Source organism: Chrysemys picta, chromosome 4 (assembly GCF_011386835.1).
Source record: "Chrysemys picta bellii isolate R12L10 chromosome 4, ASM1138683v2, whole genome shotgun sequence".
NCBI classification, from domain to species: domain Eukaryota; kingdom Metazoa; phylum Chordata; order Testudines; family Emydidae; genus Chrysemys; species Chrysemys picta.
This window is the reverse complement of record NC_088794.1, coordinates 33,306,143-33,322,086: the sequence shown is the minus strand read 5'-3', so window position 1 is coordinate 33,322,086 and position 15,944 is coordinate 33,306,143. Positions and strand designations below refer to the sequence as shown.

The 15,944-nt window shown below is 44.4% G+C and overlaps 1 protein-coding gene across 47 annotated transcripts in view; it reads right to left on the bottom strand.

Moving 5' to 3' along the window:
- Positions 1-591: 591 nt before the first annotated feature.
- The window catches only part of PPP6R3 (protein phosphatase 6 regulatory subunit 3), a 131,460-nt gene continuing 116,107 nt past the window's right edge, over positions 592-15,944 (bottom strand). For 29 of the 47 annotated variants that reach the window (XM_065594617.1, XM_065594618.1, XM_065594631.1 and 26 more), the window contains 2 exons: positions 11,829-11,951; positions 592-2,075 (listed from right to left, as the gene is read on the bottom strand). In XM_065594617.1, the coding sequence (XP_065450689.1) occupies positions 2,024-2,075; positions 11,829-11,951 (175 nt within the window). In that variant the 3' untranslated portion in view covers positions 592-2,023. Of the gene's footprint in view, positions 2,076-11,828; positions 11,952-12,252; positions 12,271-15,944 lie in introns of all 47 variants that reach the window. The other 18 variants (XM_065594610.1, XM_065594611.1, XM_065594625.1 and 15 more) reach the window with 1 other exon arrangement.

Here is a 15,944-nt window from a genome sequence, read left to right as displayed (position 1 = left end):
CATCAGATCTTCGTAATCCCTGTAAATGCCCCCATCTTACTGCAAAACTTTTCAGCGGGTATCTGCATGCATTTCTCCTTGCTTGCTAGGGAACAGGAGATCACTAGAGGAAACAAGCAGTGCTACTTCCCCCAAGGACACCATACCTGGAATCCAGACATCTGGAGCCAAAGTTGGTGGTTTTGGTACTGAAATAACTGGTTCAGTAACAATCACAAAAATACAACATAGGACATCCTCAAGATAGCAGATAAAGTTAGCAGTAGTGCATTAAAAATACTCTGATACCAACATGTGAAATATATTCAGGAGTGCTCACTTGGAAGTAAGACAAAGTAAGAATATTCCATTTTATAGAATGGGACACTTTTTTTCCCTCTTTAAAGTGAGTGGGTTCCTGCATCATTTAGGCACAAACAAGTAACAGTGGTTGTCCTTTTTTACCCTGAAGATTGTTGTGGTTTGCCTCTATTTTGACCAGATGGATCAAGTAATTTCTTGGGGTTTACCATTTGGAATCTCTCTTTGGAGATATTCTAGCATTATATTGTATGAAATGCAAGACAGGAAGAATTAAAAGAAATACCATTATACATTTGTTTTTTTATTTCTGTATGCAATGTAATGTTTAGGCACGTTGCTTGGGACACTTTCTAAAATAAATCATTGGCCATTGTTTAGAGTATCCTTTTGGCTTTAAATACTGGTCAGGAAAACAAACAATGTAAAAATAAATGACTAACTTCCTATTACAGAAATAAAAATGGATTTGCATCTAAAAGTGCAAGAGGTGAAGTACTTTAACCCTTTCACCAATGTGGCAATATACAGTATATTGCTTCTGTTTGTTTGAGAAGGCTGTTGGAATTTCATACTGACATAGAAAATTATAAATTACGCAGAATTAGTTTCCATAATCACTATATATATACAAACCAGCTGTGAAAAAAAATGGTTTAGAACTTACAAATGAAAGCCTCACACAGATCAATACAGTGAAAGTAACAATTAACATGCTCAGGTGCCAAATTTTGATTTGTACTTTAAAAATACTATATTTTTAAAATGCATGTACTGTAATTACATTAGCAGCACAGGCATTTCACTTAGTTGACTTGTCTAACAGGATTATGGTGTTTTAAATATGTAGATTGTTCTAAATTGTTCAATTGTAGAATGCTTGGTATTAAAGTAAATCTCGGTGAATGGGTTCAAAGGTAGGTGAATCACTTTAAAAAACACAACAAGCCATGTGCACTTCAAATATTCTAGTGTTTCACCTGTAAGGTATTGTTTCAAGCAAACAAGACTAACAGAACATATGGCTTTACAGTAACATCAATTTGTCACCTAAGTTGTAGTAATAAATACTTAAAATCTCTACCAATAGACTTACATTTTTGATCTGATTTAAACAATACAGAAAACAATTACCAATTAAAAACCTGTTGTAAAATGCTGAACACCAAAAATTCTTATTTAAATCACTTTCGTAAGCTAAAACAACCAAAATAACATTTATAGGGCATTTCAGTTCTACAATTCTTCGCCAACCTGGAAGAAACATGAATTTTTTAATTTTATTTTTACAAGGTGAAAAAATGTATGAAAACTGCTAAATACTTTGGTCACACTAATTGTCAAATAGTTATGTCTCAAATACATTAGATTTGTGTATTCACTTTTTTATAAAACTATTCTTACAGCCATTTTAACTATAGTATCACTACTATCATTACCTGGGTGGCAAGATCTTATTTCACAGGCCACCCATTATTTAGAACAATACAATATAAACATACGCAAAAAGTATTGGTATTTCTCAATGTGCAATTTTTTTACACTTATGAATTTCTGTACAATGTCTTAAAATCTAGAATATAAATGTTGCTGGTCCTGATCCCTTGCGAAATTAGTGCAGCAGTGACTGGCTTTGACAGGCTCTAGATGAAATCCTTGAGAAACACTAAACCCCCTGGATATCAGTTCGTGTTCTTCAGCCAACAGCAGCAGACATCACATATCATACAGGGCCATTAACAGCTGCCTCTCCTAAAAGGGTTTGTTGATCAGTCCTAAGAAGTCAAAAGGAGAAGGATAAGTGTATAAGAAACCAATGCACGCTTATAAAATCACTACAATCAAGTTTGGGGGTCAAAGCAAGAACATGGACTTCCAAAGCCTTGTCAAAATATACTAATTTAGAATTGGGGTCATGGCAAAGAGACAATGCATCCATAACACTGAAACAAAATAAAAAACACACCCTGCTATGCCCTATTTTCATTTTCTTGTTAATCACAGAAGTAGATTAGCAGCTCTACTCTAGTTAAGGTTAAGACCAGCTTTCTGTTTAAAGGTTCCTTTTCTAACTGCTCTAAAATCTACATGGTTACTGGGATTGCCTTGAAATTTGGTATGTTTAGTGGGGCTGTAGGGTTCTGTTATTGATCCAAATTTGGGGCCATCTGATCAAGGGGGTTCCCAAGATAGAACACCTGGAAGAAAACAACTTTACTTGAAATTGACAGATTCTTGCCACCTAATTTTGCTCATAGACAGATCAAGCCAGGGCCTAGATCATTGCATGAGGGTGTTAAATGTGTGAGGGTTACCCCCAAAAGAATGCGTGACACCTACCACCCCTTTGGGGGAAATCAAATTAAAACATTACTACAAAAAACTCTGGTTATGTACATGAGACGGCTTGCACACCTATTTGTGTTCCTAGTGGATTATACTGAGCATGTGCAGCGTGAGAGGCTAACTGTCTGGAAAACTACCGCTACAACATAAGACCTGGGTGGCTCTGGCGATGTGTTACGGTCATAAAATCTGAACACCAGCCCAAAAATAAAAACAGGTACATAGTTCCAATCTACCTCTATCACAGGGGAAATTTTATTTTGGGGGAATGTAATCTGAGCACAGCAGATCATTCAGGAGGTGTTGAAGTTAGTTTCTGAAAAGAAACCACACAAGCTATTGCTCACCAGGAGGGGAAGTGATTAGGGGTTGGAGAATAGGTGGGAATGGGGAGAGAGGAAGTAAGTGAGACACGAGGAAAGGAGACTGGGAGTGACAGACAAGGGGAGAGGAGAATGGGGCAGGGGCACGTGTGCTCACCACACTCTGGGGACCCCCCCCTTCCCAGGCCCCCTCAAGTGAGCCGGTTCGGGGTGCTTGCTCTTCTGGGGGTTTGAGCCCTGACCACCGTGAGCTGGGATTAAGGGTCTGTTCTGGTAATGTCTGAGCCCCAATCCCTGTGCCTCCAGGTGTGTGGCAGAAGCTGGGGGCTCCTGCCCACCAATGGGGTTCTCACCTTCATCCCTGTCCCCCCACCCCAATGCGAGCCAGACTCTGGGGAAGCCCTGCCCCCCTCTGGCTAGGGAGCTAAGAACAGGGATGCCATAAGCATGCACCCAGAACATTCTGTTGACACTGGGGTGAGCAGCTAAGAAGAGGTAAGACCAACACATCAGAAATTCTCCACACCTACAGCACTGCAGCAACGCAGTTGTACCGATGCAGCTGCGCTGCAGCAGCACGTCTGGTGAAAAAGCAGAATAAAATCACCTCCGTGAACGGCTGAAGCTATGTTGTTGGGAGAAGCTCTCCTGCCAACATAGCACTGTGCACGAGTGCTTATGTCGGTGTAACTTAGGTCGCTCAGGGGGGGTGGTTTATTCACACCCGAGCAAAGTAAGTTATGCTGACAAACTGTAGTGTAGGCTTAGCCTTAGGCTTTGTCTAACGTTCTGAAAGGCACAGGCTATCACTGAGCAACCTTAAATCCCCATTAGCAAAGGTTTTGCCATTTAATTACTCCCACTAATTATATTTAGCACTTTAATGAAGACAACTGATGAAGTAAGCACAGCTAATAGAAGTTGCATTTGGTCTTTAACAAAAGGCAACTGGCTTCAGTCACTGATGGAACGCACATAACAGTAGTGATATTGTAAGGTACAGCGTCTCCTCACAAAGTACGTTTCTATTTCCTTTAGAGAGTTCCTCTGCTTCTCATTCTGTACTAGGTGTATTAGGGCTTCAGCTTGCCAAAATATTACTTAAGTACATCTCACATCAATTATTTTTCATATATAAGTAATATTTGCAGAGTCAAAAAGTACAAAGTAAATAAATGCAATGTTTTTAAAAACTGTGCTGTGTGCTAATCTGACCTAGGAGCTGCTGTTTTAGGAGCATTCTGAATTTCATTCACTCCACTATGGTAAAAGGATCAGGAACAGTTTGGGGGCAAGGAGGGAAGAAAGTAAAAAGCAGAAAAAAAAAAAGCAAAAGCCCTATTATGGCAAGAACAGTTTTAGTGTAAACATTCTCCCTGCTAATTCAGGCAATACAAAAAAATCCACCCCACTTTCATCCAGTGCGATAACTAATCCACTGAAAGCTTGTCAAGAATTTTTTTTAAACGGGAAAATAAATGACCATTCTGCACAGCACACAAAGAAAAATTACCTGTAACGCTTGTTCTCTGGTGGTGTACAATCACAGAGAAGCCACACTCTTGGGTCCGTGCTCTACATGCACATGACCAGTAGGAGTCCCCTAGCTAAGTCTTTGGCTGCCAATCACTAAAAACATTTTTTAAAAAAAATCTATACATTAGAGAAGGGACAGACCGCACTAGATAGAAAATTATCATCAACTTTTCAGGAAAAATCTGGGAGGTAAAATAGAAAAAAACAAGATGGGCAAGAGTCTGTTCTACACAGTCATCACAGCTGTAGCAGTGACCTTCACTAATTGATTGAAAAACTAACCACTGGGACATTCTGGGACTCCTAGCACAGACCTATTATTGACTTGGGGGGGGGGGGGCGCATGACTTACCTAGGGGACTCCCACCAACTATAGGTCTATCTACGTATTTATATTGCACTTGTGATGAATCTGATGAAAACTACTGTGACTGCCACCTTTAGAGAGAGTATTTTAAAATACCTTGTCCATTCTAAAATTTGTCATTAGAGGCCAAAAAGCGATTTAGAAACAAGGATATCTAAAACAAAACATTTACTGAAATCAGCAACAATGCAAAGAATTGCTAGCTTTGAGAGCCCTCTTCTGGTTTATGCTGGTAATTCTTTATTCACAGGCTAATACTGTGTGTCTTGGCAAACATCTGACAAGCTTTGCAAAGCTATTTTTAAAATGGTGCAGCATTACAGCATTTCAGTTTTTACATTTCAGATAAACAGTTGGAAATCAAAGAAATGTTCAAAACTTAAAATCTACTAAGAGTGCATGTAAAGGTCAAATAGTTGAGGGTTTTTTTGTTGTTTGTTTTTAAACACCCACAGTGGAGTGTAAAAGAGAACCCCTACATGTGTTATTTACTCTTCTTATATATAAAATATTTATAAAAGTAAAAAATCGCAACTCAATAAAAAACACAGTTACCCACCTTTTGTAACTGTGGCTGTTTGAGATGTGTTGCTCATGTCCATTCCATTCATCAGAGATCTTTGCCTTAGCAGTATCCGTAGGGCCGGCTGTGTTGCCCCCTTGAGTGCCGCATTCATGCGCTGGTATATCAAGCACTGCCGGCCCTATGCCCTCTCGGGTCCTTCTTGCCAACAATACAACAGAGGGGCAGGAGGGGGGCTAATGGAATGGACAAGAGCAACACATCTCGAAGAACACTTACAAAAGGTGGGTAACCGCTTTTTCTTCAAGGGCCGACGTTATAGCGATCAAAAAGGGAGACCTTCCAGGACAGGAGGAGGAGGGAGCAGGAAGCCAAGGGTTCAAAAGGAGGACCCAGGAGTCTGGACAGCACTATGTTCAAGTCCCAAGGGGCGACCAGCTGCCGGATCTGCGGGTAGAGGTGTTCCAGCCCTTTAAGGAAGGAACCATCATAGGATGGGCGAAGAGGGACCCACCCTGGGGGGGGGGGGGGGGTGCAGCTCCGAGATGGCCGCCAGGTGGACCTTGATGGAGGAAAAGGACAACCCCTGAAGTCTCAGATGCAACAAGTAATCCAGGATGTCCTGGAGCGAGGCTTGCTTGGCCCGAAGACGTCTCTCTGCAGCCCAGCACTCAAACCTTTTCCACTTTGCCAGGTAGGTTGCCCTGGTCGAGGGTTTCTGCTGCCAAGCAACACGTGTTGAACATGGGCCGAACATGCTCTTTCATCTGCATTCAGACATGCCATCAGATGCAGCGCCGCCAGGTTTGGGTGCAGCAGGTTGCCATGGTTCTGAGACAGTAGATCCCGTCAAAGAGGCAGCGGGAGGGGGTGGCTGCTGAACCAGTGCTGACGGGGCCACGCCAGAGCCAAGAGGATGACTTTCGCTCTGTCCTGGTTGACCTTCACAGGGACCCTGTGGATCAATGGCACTGGTGGAAAGACATACATAAGCACCCCGTCCACAGAATGAGGAAGGCGTCCGAGAGGGAACCCCTTTCGGACTGTGGATGGAGCAGATGGTGGCACTTCCTGTTCTGCCTGGACGCGATCAGGTCTACCTGGGGAGTTCCCCACCGTTGGAAAATTACGCTGACCATCTCCGGATGGAGGGACCACTAGTGGTGAGACAAGAAGATCCTGCTGAGGCGATCTGCAAGGACGTTCCTGGAGCCATGCAGATGGGTGGCAACCAGATGAATGGCGTGCTGCACACAGAAGTCCTATAGGGTAAGCGCCTGGCTCCTCCCTGCCTCTTGATGTAGTACATCGCTGCAGTATTATCTGTCAGTACCTGCACCACCTTGCCTTTCAAGCGAGGTAAGAATGCCTAGCAGGCCAGGCGAACCGCTCTGAGTTCCCTGACATTGAGCTGGAGGGCCAGGTTGTCCCGCATCCAGCGGCCCTGAATGCTGAACTCACCCAGGTGGGCTCCCCAGCCCAGATCTGAGGTGTCGGAGACCAGGGTCAACGACAGGGATGGGGCCGCGAAGGAAACCCCCTGCAGCATCAACCTGGGGTGCAACCACAAGCTCAGGGACAAAAGGACGTGGTTTGGTACCGTGACCAATCTGTCCAGGGAGTGTCTGTTGAGGATATAAACCAAGACCGGCAATGCCTGCAGTGGCCACAGATGAAGACTAGCATGGCTGACCACGTATGCACATGCGGCCATGTGCCCCACCAGATGAAGACAGGTGTGGGGTGTAGTGAGCGGGTGCCTTCTTAAATGGCAAATCAGGTCCGCGATAGCCTGAAACCGTGTTTCTGAGAGGAAGGCTCTGGCCCCACGTGGAGTCGAGAACAGTCCCGATGAACTCTGTGTGTTGAGCTGCCGTTAATGTGGATTTTTCTGGGTTTTCTAACAGGCCCAGGTCGCAGCAGTTAGAGTGCACCAAGTCGAGACTTCGCTGCACCTGCTCCGGAGACGTGCCCTTGATGAGCCAGTCGTCGAGGTACGGGAACAGATGGACTCCTCAACCCCCACATCTGAGGTAAGCGGCAACCTGCGCCTGCACTTTGTAAACACCCTGGGGACCAAGAGAGGCCAAAGGGTAGTGCCATGACTTGGGAATGGCGTCCTCCCACTACAAAACGGAGGAAGCGCCTGTGGCCCGGGAATATAGAAATGCAGAAGTAAGCGTCTTCCAAGTCAAAGGCAGTGTATCAGTCTCCCAAATCCAGGGAGGGGATGATGGGGGCCAGGGAGACCATGCAAAACTTCAGCTTCATGAGAGACTTGTTGAGGCGGCGCACGTCCAGGATGGGTCTGAGGCAGAGGTGGGCAAACTTTTTGGCCTGAGGGCCACATCTGGGTACAGAAATTGTATAGCAGACCATGAGTGCTCATGAAATTGGAGTCTGGGGTGTGTGTGTGTGGGGGGGGGGGGGGTGAGGGCTCCAGCTGGGGAGGCAGGCAGGCTCTAGGGTGGGGCTGGGGATGAGGGATTTGGGGTGCAGGAGGGTGTCCTGGGCTGGGATGGATGGGTTCAGAGGACAGGAGGGGAATCAGGGCTGGGGCAGGGGGCTGGAGCATTGAGGGCTCTGGCTGTGGGGGCAGGCTCTGGGGTGGGGCTTATGATGAGTTTCGGGGTGCAGGAGGGTGCTCCGGGCTGGGACCGAGGGGTTTGGAAGGTGGGAGGGAGATCAGGGCTGGAGGTTGGGGCGGGGGGGGGGGCGCGGCTCAGGAGGTGCAGGCTCCAGGCAGCGCTTACCTTGAGCAGTTCTCGGAAGCAGCAGCATGCCCCTTTCCGGCTCCTATGCGGCGCCGCCCCTGCAGCTCCCATTGGCGGAGCGGTGCGGCGGGCGAACATGCTGCTGCTTCCGGGAGCCATGCGGAGCGGCCCTCGACCCTGCTCCCCGTCGGGAGCTCGAGGGCCAGATTAAAAATGCTGATGGGTCGGACACGGCCTGTGGGTCGTAGTTTGCCCACCCCTGATCCAAGGCCTCCTTTCACTTTCGAGATTAGTAAGTACCAGGAGTAGAACCCCTTTCCTGTCATGTCCTGAGGAACCTCCACCATGGCCCCTAGACACAGGAGGTTCTTGACCTCCTGAACGAGGAACTGCTCGTGAGAAGGGTCCCTGAAGAGGGACGGGGAAGTGGGGGGGCGGGGGCAGCGGTCAAAAATTTCAGGGTATAGCCCACTGATATTATATCCAGAACCCAGCCATCTGACATAACCTGCAACCGGGCTGAGGGTAGGGGAACAGGCGGTTGAGGAAAGGTAGCAGTGGATCTGGAGAATTGACTGGGGCGTCACTCTCGACCATGCCATCAAAATGAGTGTTTCTGCCCTGCAGAATGCTTGGTCTGGCCGGTTTACACAGGCAAGCGGGAGGTAGAAGGGCGGCAATGACTAAAAGTAGTGTCCCTGTCCTTTCTTTTTGCAGGTCCAGGGTGAGACTGCCATGACCTCAACGGAGGGGGCGGCCAGAATGGTTTATGCACCGACTGCAGTGTGTGGATACCCAGCAAACAGAGGTAGCCTGGGTGTCCTTCATCCCATGCAGCCTCACATCTCAGAAGATGCTCAGAAAACAGACCACTTCCGTCAAAGGAAGGTCTTGTATAGAGGTCTGCATCTCCTGGGAGAGACCTGCGATCTGAAGCCAGGAGCTGCACCTCAACCACTGAGGACGCCACCACCCTGGCTGCCGAGTCCGCCGTGTCCCAGGCCATCTGAAGGGCACAGCAGGCTGCCGAAGTGCCCTCCTGCACCAATGCAACCAACTCCTTGGCCTGGTCCTATGGGGAGTCAGTCCTTGAATTTATGGAGAGAGTCCCATAAATTGAAGTAACAGCGGCTCAGGAGGGCTTGGTAGTTTGCCACACAAAACTGTAGACTTGCAGTGGAATAAATTTTCCTTCCGAACAAGTAGAGTCTTTTGGCCTCCTTATTTCGCGGGGTGGCGCTGGTGTGTCCCTGCTTCTCCTTTTCATTGACAGCAGAGATCACCAGCAAGCCTGGAAAAGGGTGGATATGAAGACATTCAAAGTTTTTGGCCGGCACAAAGTATTTTTTCTCAGCCCGCTTTGAGGCGGGAGGGATGTAGGAGGCATCTGCCAGATACCCTTGGCAATTTTCAGGACCCCTTCGTGAATGGGTAGTGCAATACGCGTAGGCTGAAGGACATTGAAGAACGTGTCCTCTTGCTCGGCCATCTCCACCTGCAGGCCCAGGTTGTCCGCCCTGTCAGAACAAGGCCTGGGGGTCCTTAAAGTCGTCAGGTGGGCTGGCACTGGAGGGCCCCATGACAATCTCGATAGGTGATAAGAAGGACTGAACCAATGGAGGGGGGGCTTTGTCGTTGTCCTCTGCTGGGGAGGCTGGCTTAGGCATAGGTGTAGCCTCGGTCACTGGGTGTGCCTCCGGCGCTGGGGCTGGTACTGACGGTGCCAGCGGTTGCTGCTCCGTGGCTGCTGCAGGCGATTGAGCCGATGGGGGCAATACCGTGACCAGAACCTCCCAAGTGTTCTAACATGGCCACTGAACAGGCCGCTGTCCTGATTGCCACTGCCCCAGTGCCGCCACTGGCTCGGATGCCCAATCTCGCTGCTAAGGTTGAGGTGATGGGCTCAAATGTCCCTGTGTTCCGGAGGAGCCCCCTCCTGGGGACCACGGAGGGGCTGTCAAGGCCTGAGTTTGCTTTGAGACCACCGTCATTGGAGACCGGTACCCCTCCCGAGGTGACCGGTATTGCTGGTGCAGGGAGCAGCTGTGGTGCCGGGGCAGGAGGGAGATCATTCCCACGGCATCAGTAACTGGGACTGATGTCGATAATGGGGGACTGGCGCCTCTCTCTTGATGAATCATGTCAAGAAGGCGGCAACTGCGAACGTGGAGCCGGAGACCAACGGTAGGTTCACGATGATTTAAGGGGACAAATAAAGACAAATGATTTGTACATGTTTTGAACATTTTTGTCCAGGGAAGCCATATATTCAAAATCATCATTTATAAAGATGGGAGTTATCAGCATAAATTGATAAATTACAATAAAGTAAGGAGGGATGTTGGATTACTGGCACTTTCACCAATCCATGAGAACTGAAACAGCAAGATTTATAATGCGCTATTTTCCTTTCTCCATGTTTGCAGCATTTGTGAGCTCATGCTTACTGTGCTAAAGAGTCAAATATGGTTATTGTGCAGGATAGGACAGAGGAGCTAAGAGTAAAATTAACTGTCATTTTCTAAATGACTATTTTACATTTTATGCCACCATATCAACTCATGGTTCAAAATATAATCCTGAAAAAACTATTACAACACAAAATGAAGATGGATATCTTAAGCACCTCACAAAATGAACAAAAGGTGAATAAAGTGGATTTAAATACACCACAGATTAAATTGCTGTATATCACATTTTAAATGGAGAGTCTGAAGTCAAAAGATAAAACTGCTTTCTGTGATAAATTCAAGGTTTCCCAGTATCTCTCTGCTTCTAGACTCCAGGATATTCCACAGTAAGTCAAAAGGAATTAGTCACTCTTGTGTGTAAGGCCATCACAAGACCTATTCATCACAATTGTCATGTTATGCCCTCAAAATAAGTCGTAAATAAAGCCTTGTGCTGCCTCTTAGGGGTTAATTCCACCCAAAGTTAACTCCATTTTTAAACAACATCAGGTTAGGTGAAGTCATGTCAGTTTCTTGCATCATTCAGTGTCAGTTACCACTACAGTACCTACGAATATGTTAGGTACTTCAGTTTCCAACTAATTGAATTTGAATATTAATTTCATTTGAGAAGACTAAGGTTTTCCCCATCTTTTGGAAATTGTTTGACCATTAAAGCCTTTTATATTTTCAACCCAATAAACTGCCTGCAAAACAATGTTCTTTGTAGTGTTGTTGTAGCCATGTTGGTCCCAGGGTATTAGAAAGACAAGGTGGGGGAGGTAGTATCTTTTACTGGATCAACTTCTGCTGGTGAAAGATGCAAGCTTTCAAGCTACACAGAACTGCTTTACAGGTCTCAGGCTGAAGAGCTCTGTGTAGTTCAAAAGCTTGTCTTTCACCAACGGAAGATTGTCCAGTAAAAGACTACCTTACCCACCTTTTCTCGCAAAATAATGGAAACAGCTCATTTTAGCTACAGTATACTGAGCACAACGCACACAGTACTGGGTAAAAGGGATTTGGATGAAATACTTCAGAGGAAATCATGTCTGGAGTTCTGAAAAAACTAATAGAAAAATACAACTCATAAGAATGCACATAACAGGTACAAAGAATAGATTAATGTGTGCAGAAAAGACCCTTAACACCAAGAGCTGATAAATGGATTCTGGAACCAGAAATTGTAGATATATGGATCAGTTCTATTAGAAAAACATGCTATAAACAGCTGGTAATAGGCTTGAAAGCAGCCTGTAATAAGGTTACCTCTGTTCTGGACTGCTGCTATCAGGCTGTGGAGTAGCAGGATTTTCTTCTACAGCTTCTGTGTTCTCCTCCACCACATATTTACAAGAAACATCTTGCGAGGTAGACAATTTTCCTTCCTCACTAAATAAAAAGCAGGTTACAATTTAACTTTAGTTATGGATGTAGGGAATTTCATGCAATAGTTGGAGACTGAGGGAAGAGTCCAGACTACATGCAAATGGTTTTTGAATTATGATTGAAGCATGGAAATCAAGTACGGGAATCTGGACTCTGTAGACATCCATTAGCACATCAGTGTTCTGCACACAAACTGGATTGAAAAAATGCATGAAATACAATGATTACATACAAGTGCAAGGAGGGAATAAAGAATGTGCTTGGTGCCTGAAGTGAGAACAATCACAGCCTTTACCGTACATACCGATAGGATTTCAACACTCTGAAGCCAAAAGTATGCAAAAAATAGAAGGAGAAAAGTATAAAAGACTTGAGGTTCCTTTCAAAATTAGCACTTTGACTAAATTTGTCCATGGAAAAGCACATCAGCAAAACCAGCCTTATATTTCTCTTTTTATAAAGCCACTTATTTATATTACACTCTACTCATTCAAAATTCCTAAAGAAGACATCTTTTCATTTGGAGGCTAAAGTACAACTGGCATATGTTGCATAGCACTAAAACAGACGGACAATGAACAGCACACATTTGAGAAAAAATGATCATTTATGTAGTTGGGTAGGGTTTTTATTCAGCTAGAACTACACATGAAACGTGTGAATTTCCCTTACAGTCGTGAAGCCTACGAGGGGGTGAGGAGGAAACATCTATATTTATTAAAAAGTTTTCACCCTTCCCATTTGCACTCCAATGCTACATGTTCTTTTTTTGCTAGCTACTCTGTTATGGGTATGTTCATACCCAGAAGATGTCAGCCAACACCACACCTCTCAAACTGTAAGCCTGCCACCATATGACGTAAGTCATCTGACAAAGTCCTTTTTCTCTCAAGATTTGAGAGACTCTCCTCTCCCAGTTGTCCTACTACTTTGGTTGTTCTTTCAGTGGATCCTCCTGCTTTCATATCTCACTTTATCCAGGTATCCCATCCCACAAGGCTCTGTCCTTGGCCCACTTCCTTTCTTCCTGAAGATCCCATCTATAGATGGGCTCACTGACACTTTCAGATCCCGCTACCACCTCTGTGCCAATCATACTGACATCTCTCTACCACTGACCCATCTCCCTCCATTATCATTTGTTTGCATTACAGTAGCACCTAAGAGCTCATCCATCTAAACTGGCATCTCCTTTTAGATGTTTTGTCACTAACTTAAATGTAATATAACCAAAACTTAACTCAAGTCTGTCTCCTCCAAAGCCCTCCCCACTCCACCCATTCTCCATCACACCTGACACCTGCTATCCTTCCTGTCACACTGGTCCATAATATGGCTGTCAGCTTTGACTCCACCTTTGTTCAAGACCTGCACAACATCCAGGCCATGTCCAAATCTTCCTAATATTGACTCCCTAACATAGCTAATCCCTTTTTTCTTCATACCACTAAAATTCTTGTCTGGATCTTCTCCTCTCAGATAGGTTGTGACATGGCCAGAATTTTCTCCCACTTCTGGGTCTCTCCACTTCCTCTTCTTTCTTCACTGTTTGAAATTGAAACTTCTGGTCTTTATAGACCTTCACAACTTAAGTACCTCTACTCTGTCAGCTTTCATTACCCATTTAACAGTTTCTTCCATAAGCATTGCCATAAAGAGCAACACTAAAAAGAGTGCATGAAACACCCTTCCTAACTAGTCCATAAAGCTATTACTCTGTTCTCCTTTAAATCTTTCCTCAAGAGCAACTTTTCCCAAGATGCCTACCAAAAAACAAACAACAACCCCAACTGATGACAGATGCCCAAGAGGGATTTCTGGTATTTGTTTTGTCTTTGCAAATAAACACGCCTATAACTATTTTCCCCATCTTCTCCCCCAAATGTTTTTGATACCTCCTTTAAAATTAAAATTCTTTGGGGTAGGAACTATATGTACCTCCATGTGTGTATTTTAGCACGAAAGGGGCCCAATTCTGATTACAGCCTCCACGTGCTACCTCAATTCAAACAACAGTTAGTAATAATAAATTAGCTGACCTAAAGTAAGCCCTAAATACATTTACTGAAAACCCCTTGTGCAATCTCAAGTTTCGCTCCCATGGTTCAGAGAAAAAGAGGGAGACTGATCTGAACACCCAAGTCTCTCTGGGATCCTGTCAATTTCATTATACCAATTTTCTATCAGCAGCAGCCTAAATAAATTCAAAATGAGAGAATATGGTAAGAATTTGTATACAGTGCCTAACTCAGGGAGGAACAAGTCAGAAGGACTGATGCAAATTTCTATATCCTCACTACTTCTGGACATCCCCACATCCCAAAGCTTTCCAAAGCAACAAATGGGGTTTTAGCCACACAAATATTGATTCTAATGGGAGTTCTACCGCTCCCACAAAATTCTGTGCACTGCTTTGAAATATTTACAGATTAGGATTACAAGGAATGAAAAGGCACATGATTACAATTGTCAGAGAGTTGATTTGATCAAAGCTTGCCATACTGCATTCTGGAACATTCCCCCGGTTTGTGGGATTACAAGTTACATGTTTTCCTATTCCAAGCTACTCTCCCATCTTTCACATTGACCTGATCTCTGTCTTACTAGGCATGCTATTAGTCTAGGGGACTTTCCTTTCAAATTAAAGGTATTTTGGGACTTTCATCTGAAGCTCAGGTCTAACTATATAGTCTCCTTCAGAGGGTTAGAAGTCAAGGTATCTTTCTACAATGAGTTTGTTTTTTTCACTCTTCTATGGCTCTCAGAATTCACAATTCTATAGCAAAGTACTTGTGAATGGAAGCAGCTTAGGCTGGAGGTAAAAGAACCATAATAGTAGGAATTGACTTCACGCTGCATGGATCAAAAAGTAAGGACCAGTCAAAATAAAAACGGACTATAAAATTCAGTGAAACAGGGATAGACTAGGAGAATAGTTAGATGTGCGATTTACTCAAACACTGGCCAAAAAGAGTCATATTTTGTTATATATAGAAAAACATCACCATCATGTAGCAATTTAGGGGATATACGCTCTAAACAGTTCTGCTGCTATTGCACAAGCAATTTTGCATTCAGTTTTAGACACCTCATGATCAGAAATACACTTTCAAACTAGAAGAAATTCAGAAGAGCAGCAACAATTATCATAGTGCTGGAAGGGATATGGGCGGGGGAGGGGAAAAGGGGAGTCTCCTGAGGTAGGAAATCTAACTAGAAAACTCTGCTAAAAGCTATAAAACTATTAAAAAACTAACTAAGGCAGTGGCAAGGCCAAAAGAGAGCACTTTACATTGAAAGTGGTCAGGGCTCACAATGAAACTGAGAAAACACCTGTGGTTTAAAGAACTATAGGCAAAAGCAAGTTTTGGAATATTTACAGATCAGAAAAATCGAAGGAAAGCTCCAGACACTGGACATTCTGATCCAGGCCATATGGCAGTAAGAAGGAACTGGAGAGGCAGTTAGTCCAGTCCTCTTCGCTCCACCCTTAAATTCCTTTGGTTGAAAGCACACAGAAGGCACGGGTGTATATATGGACCAAAGGACACTAATTGAAAGAATTCACCCACAGTGGAAGACACGTAGGGACCAATACTCGAAGAAGCAGCTCACTCACCCAAATGCCCTGGTCACACAAAACCTTCCCTAATTGAAAAAACAAGTCTCAATCTAAAAACTGACATCTCAACACAATTTGGTTAATAGTTCAAAAGGTTTTGTTTTTGTCCCAATGCATAACATAACCTAGCTCCATAACCTCTATCGAAATTTACATACGAATGAAAGCTCAGATAACAGAAAACTGGAGTCAGACTGTTAAGTTTAAAATCTCTGCATGCAGATGTCTAATTAGCGTCTTGGAAATCATTAGTTCTATGAAATACTTCCAAAAGGACTGAATAAAATGCTCAGTCAACATTTAAAACATTTTTAAAGGAGGAACAAAAAAATGTGTACACCCTGAGTGAATAAGAGAAATGAACTAGGTTTCCT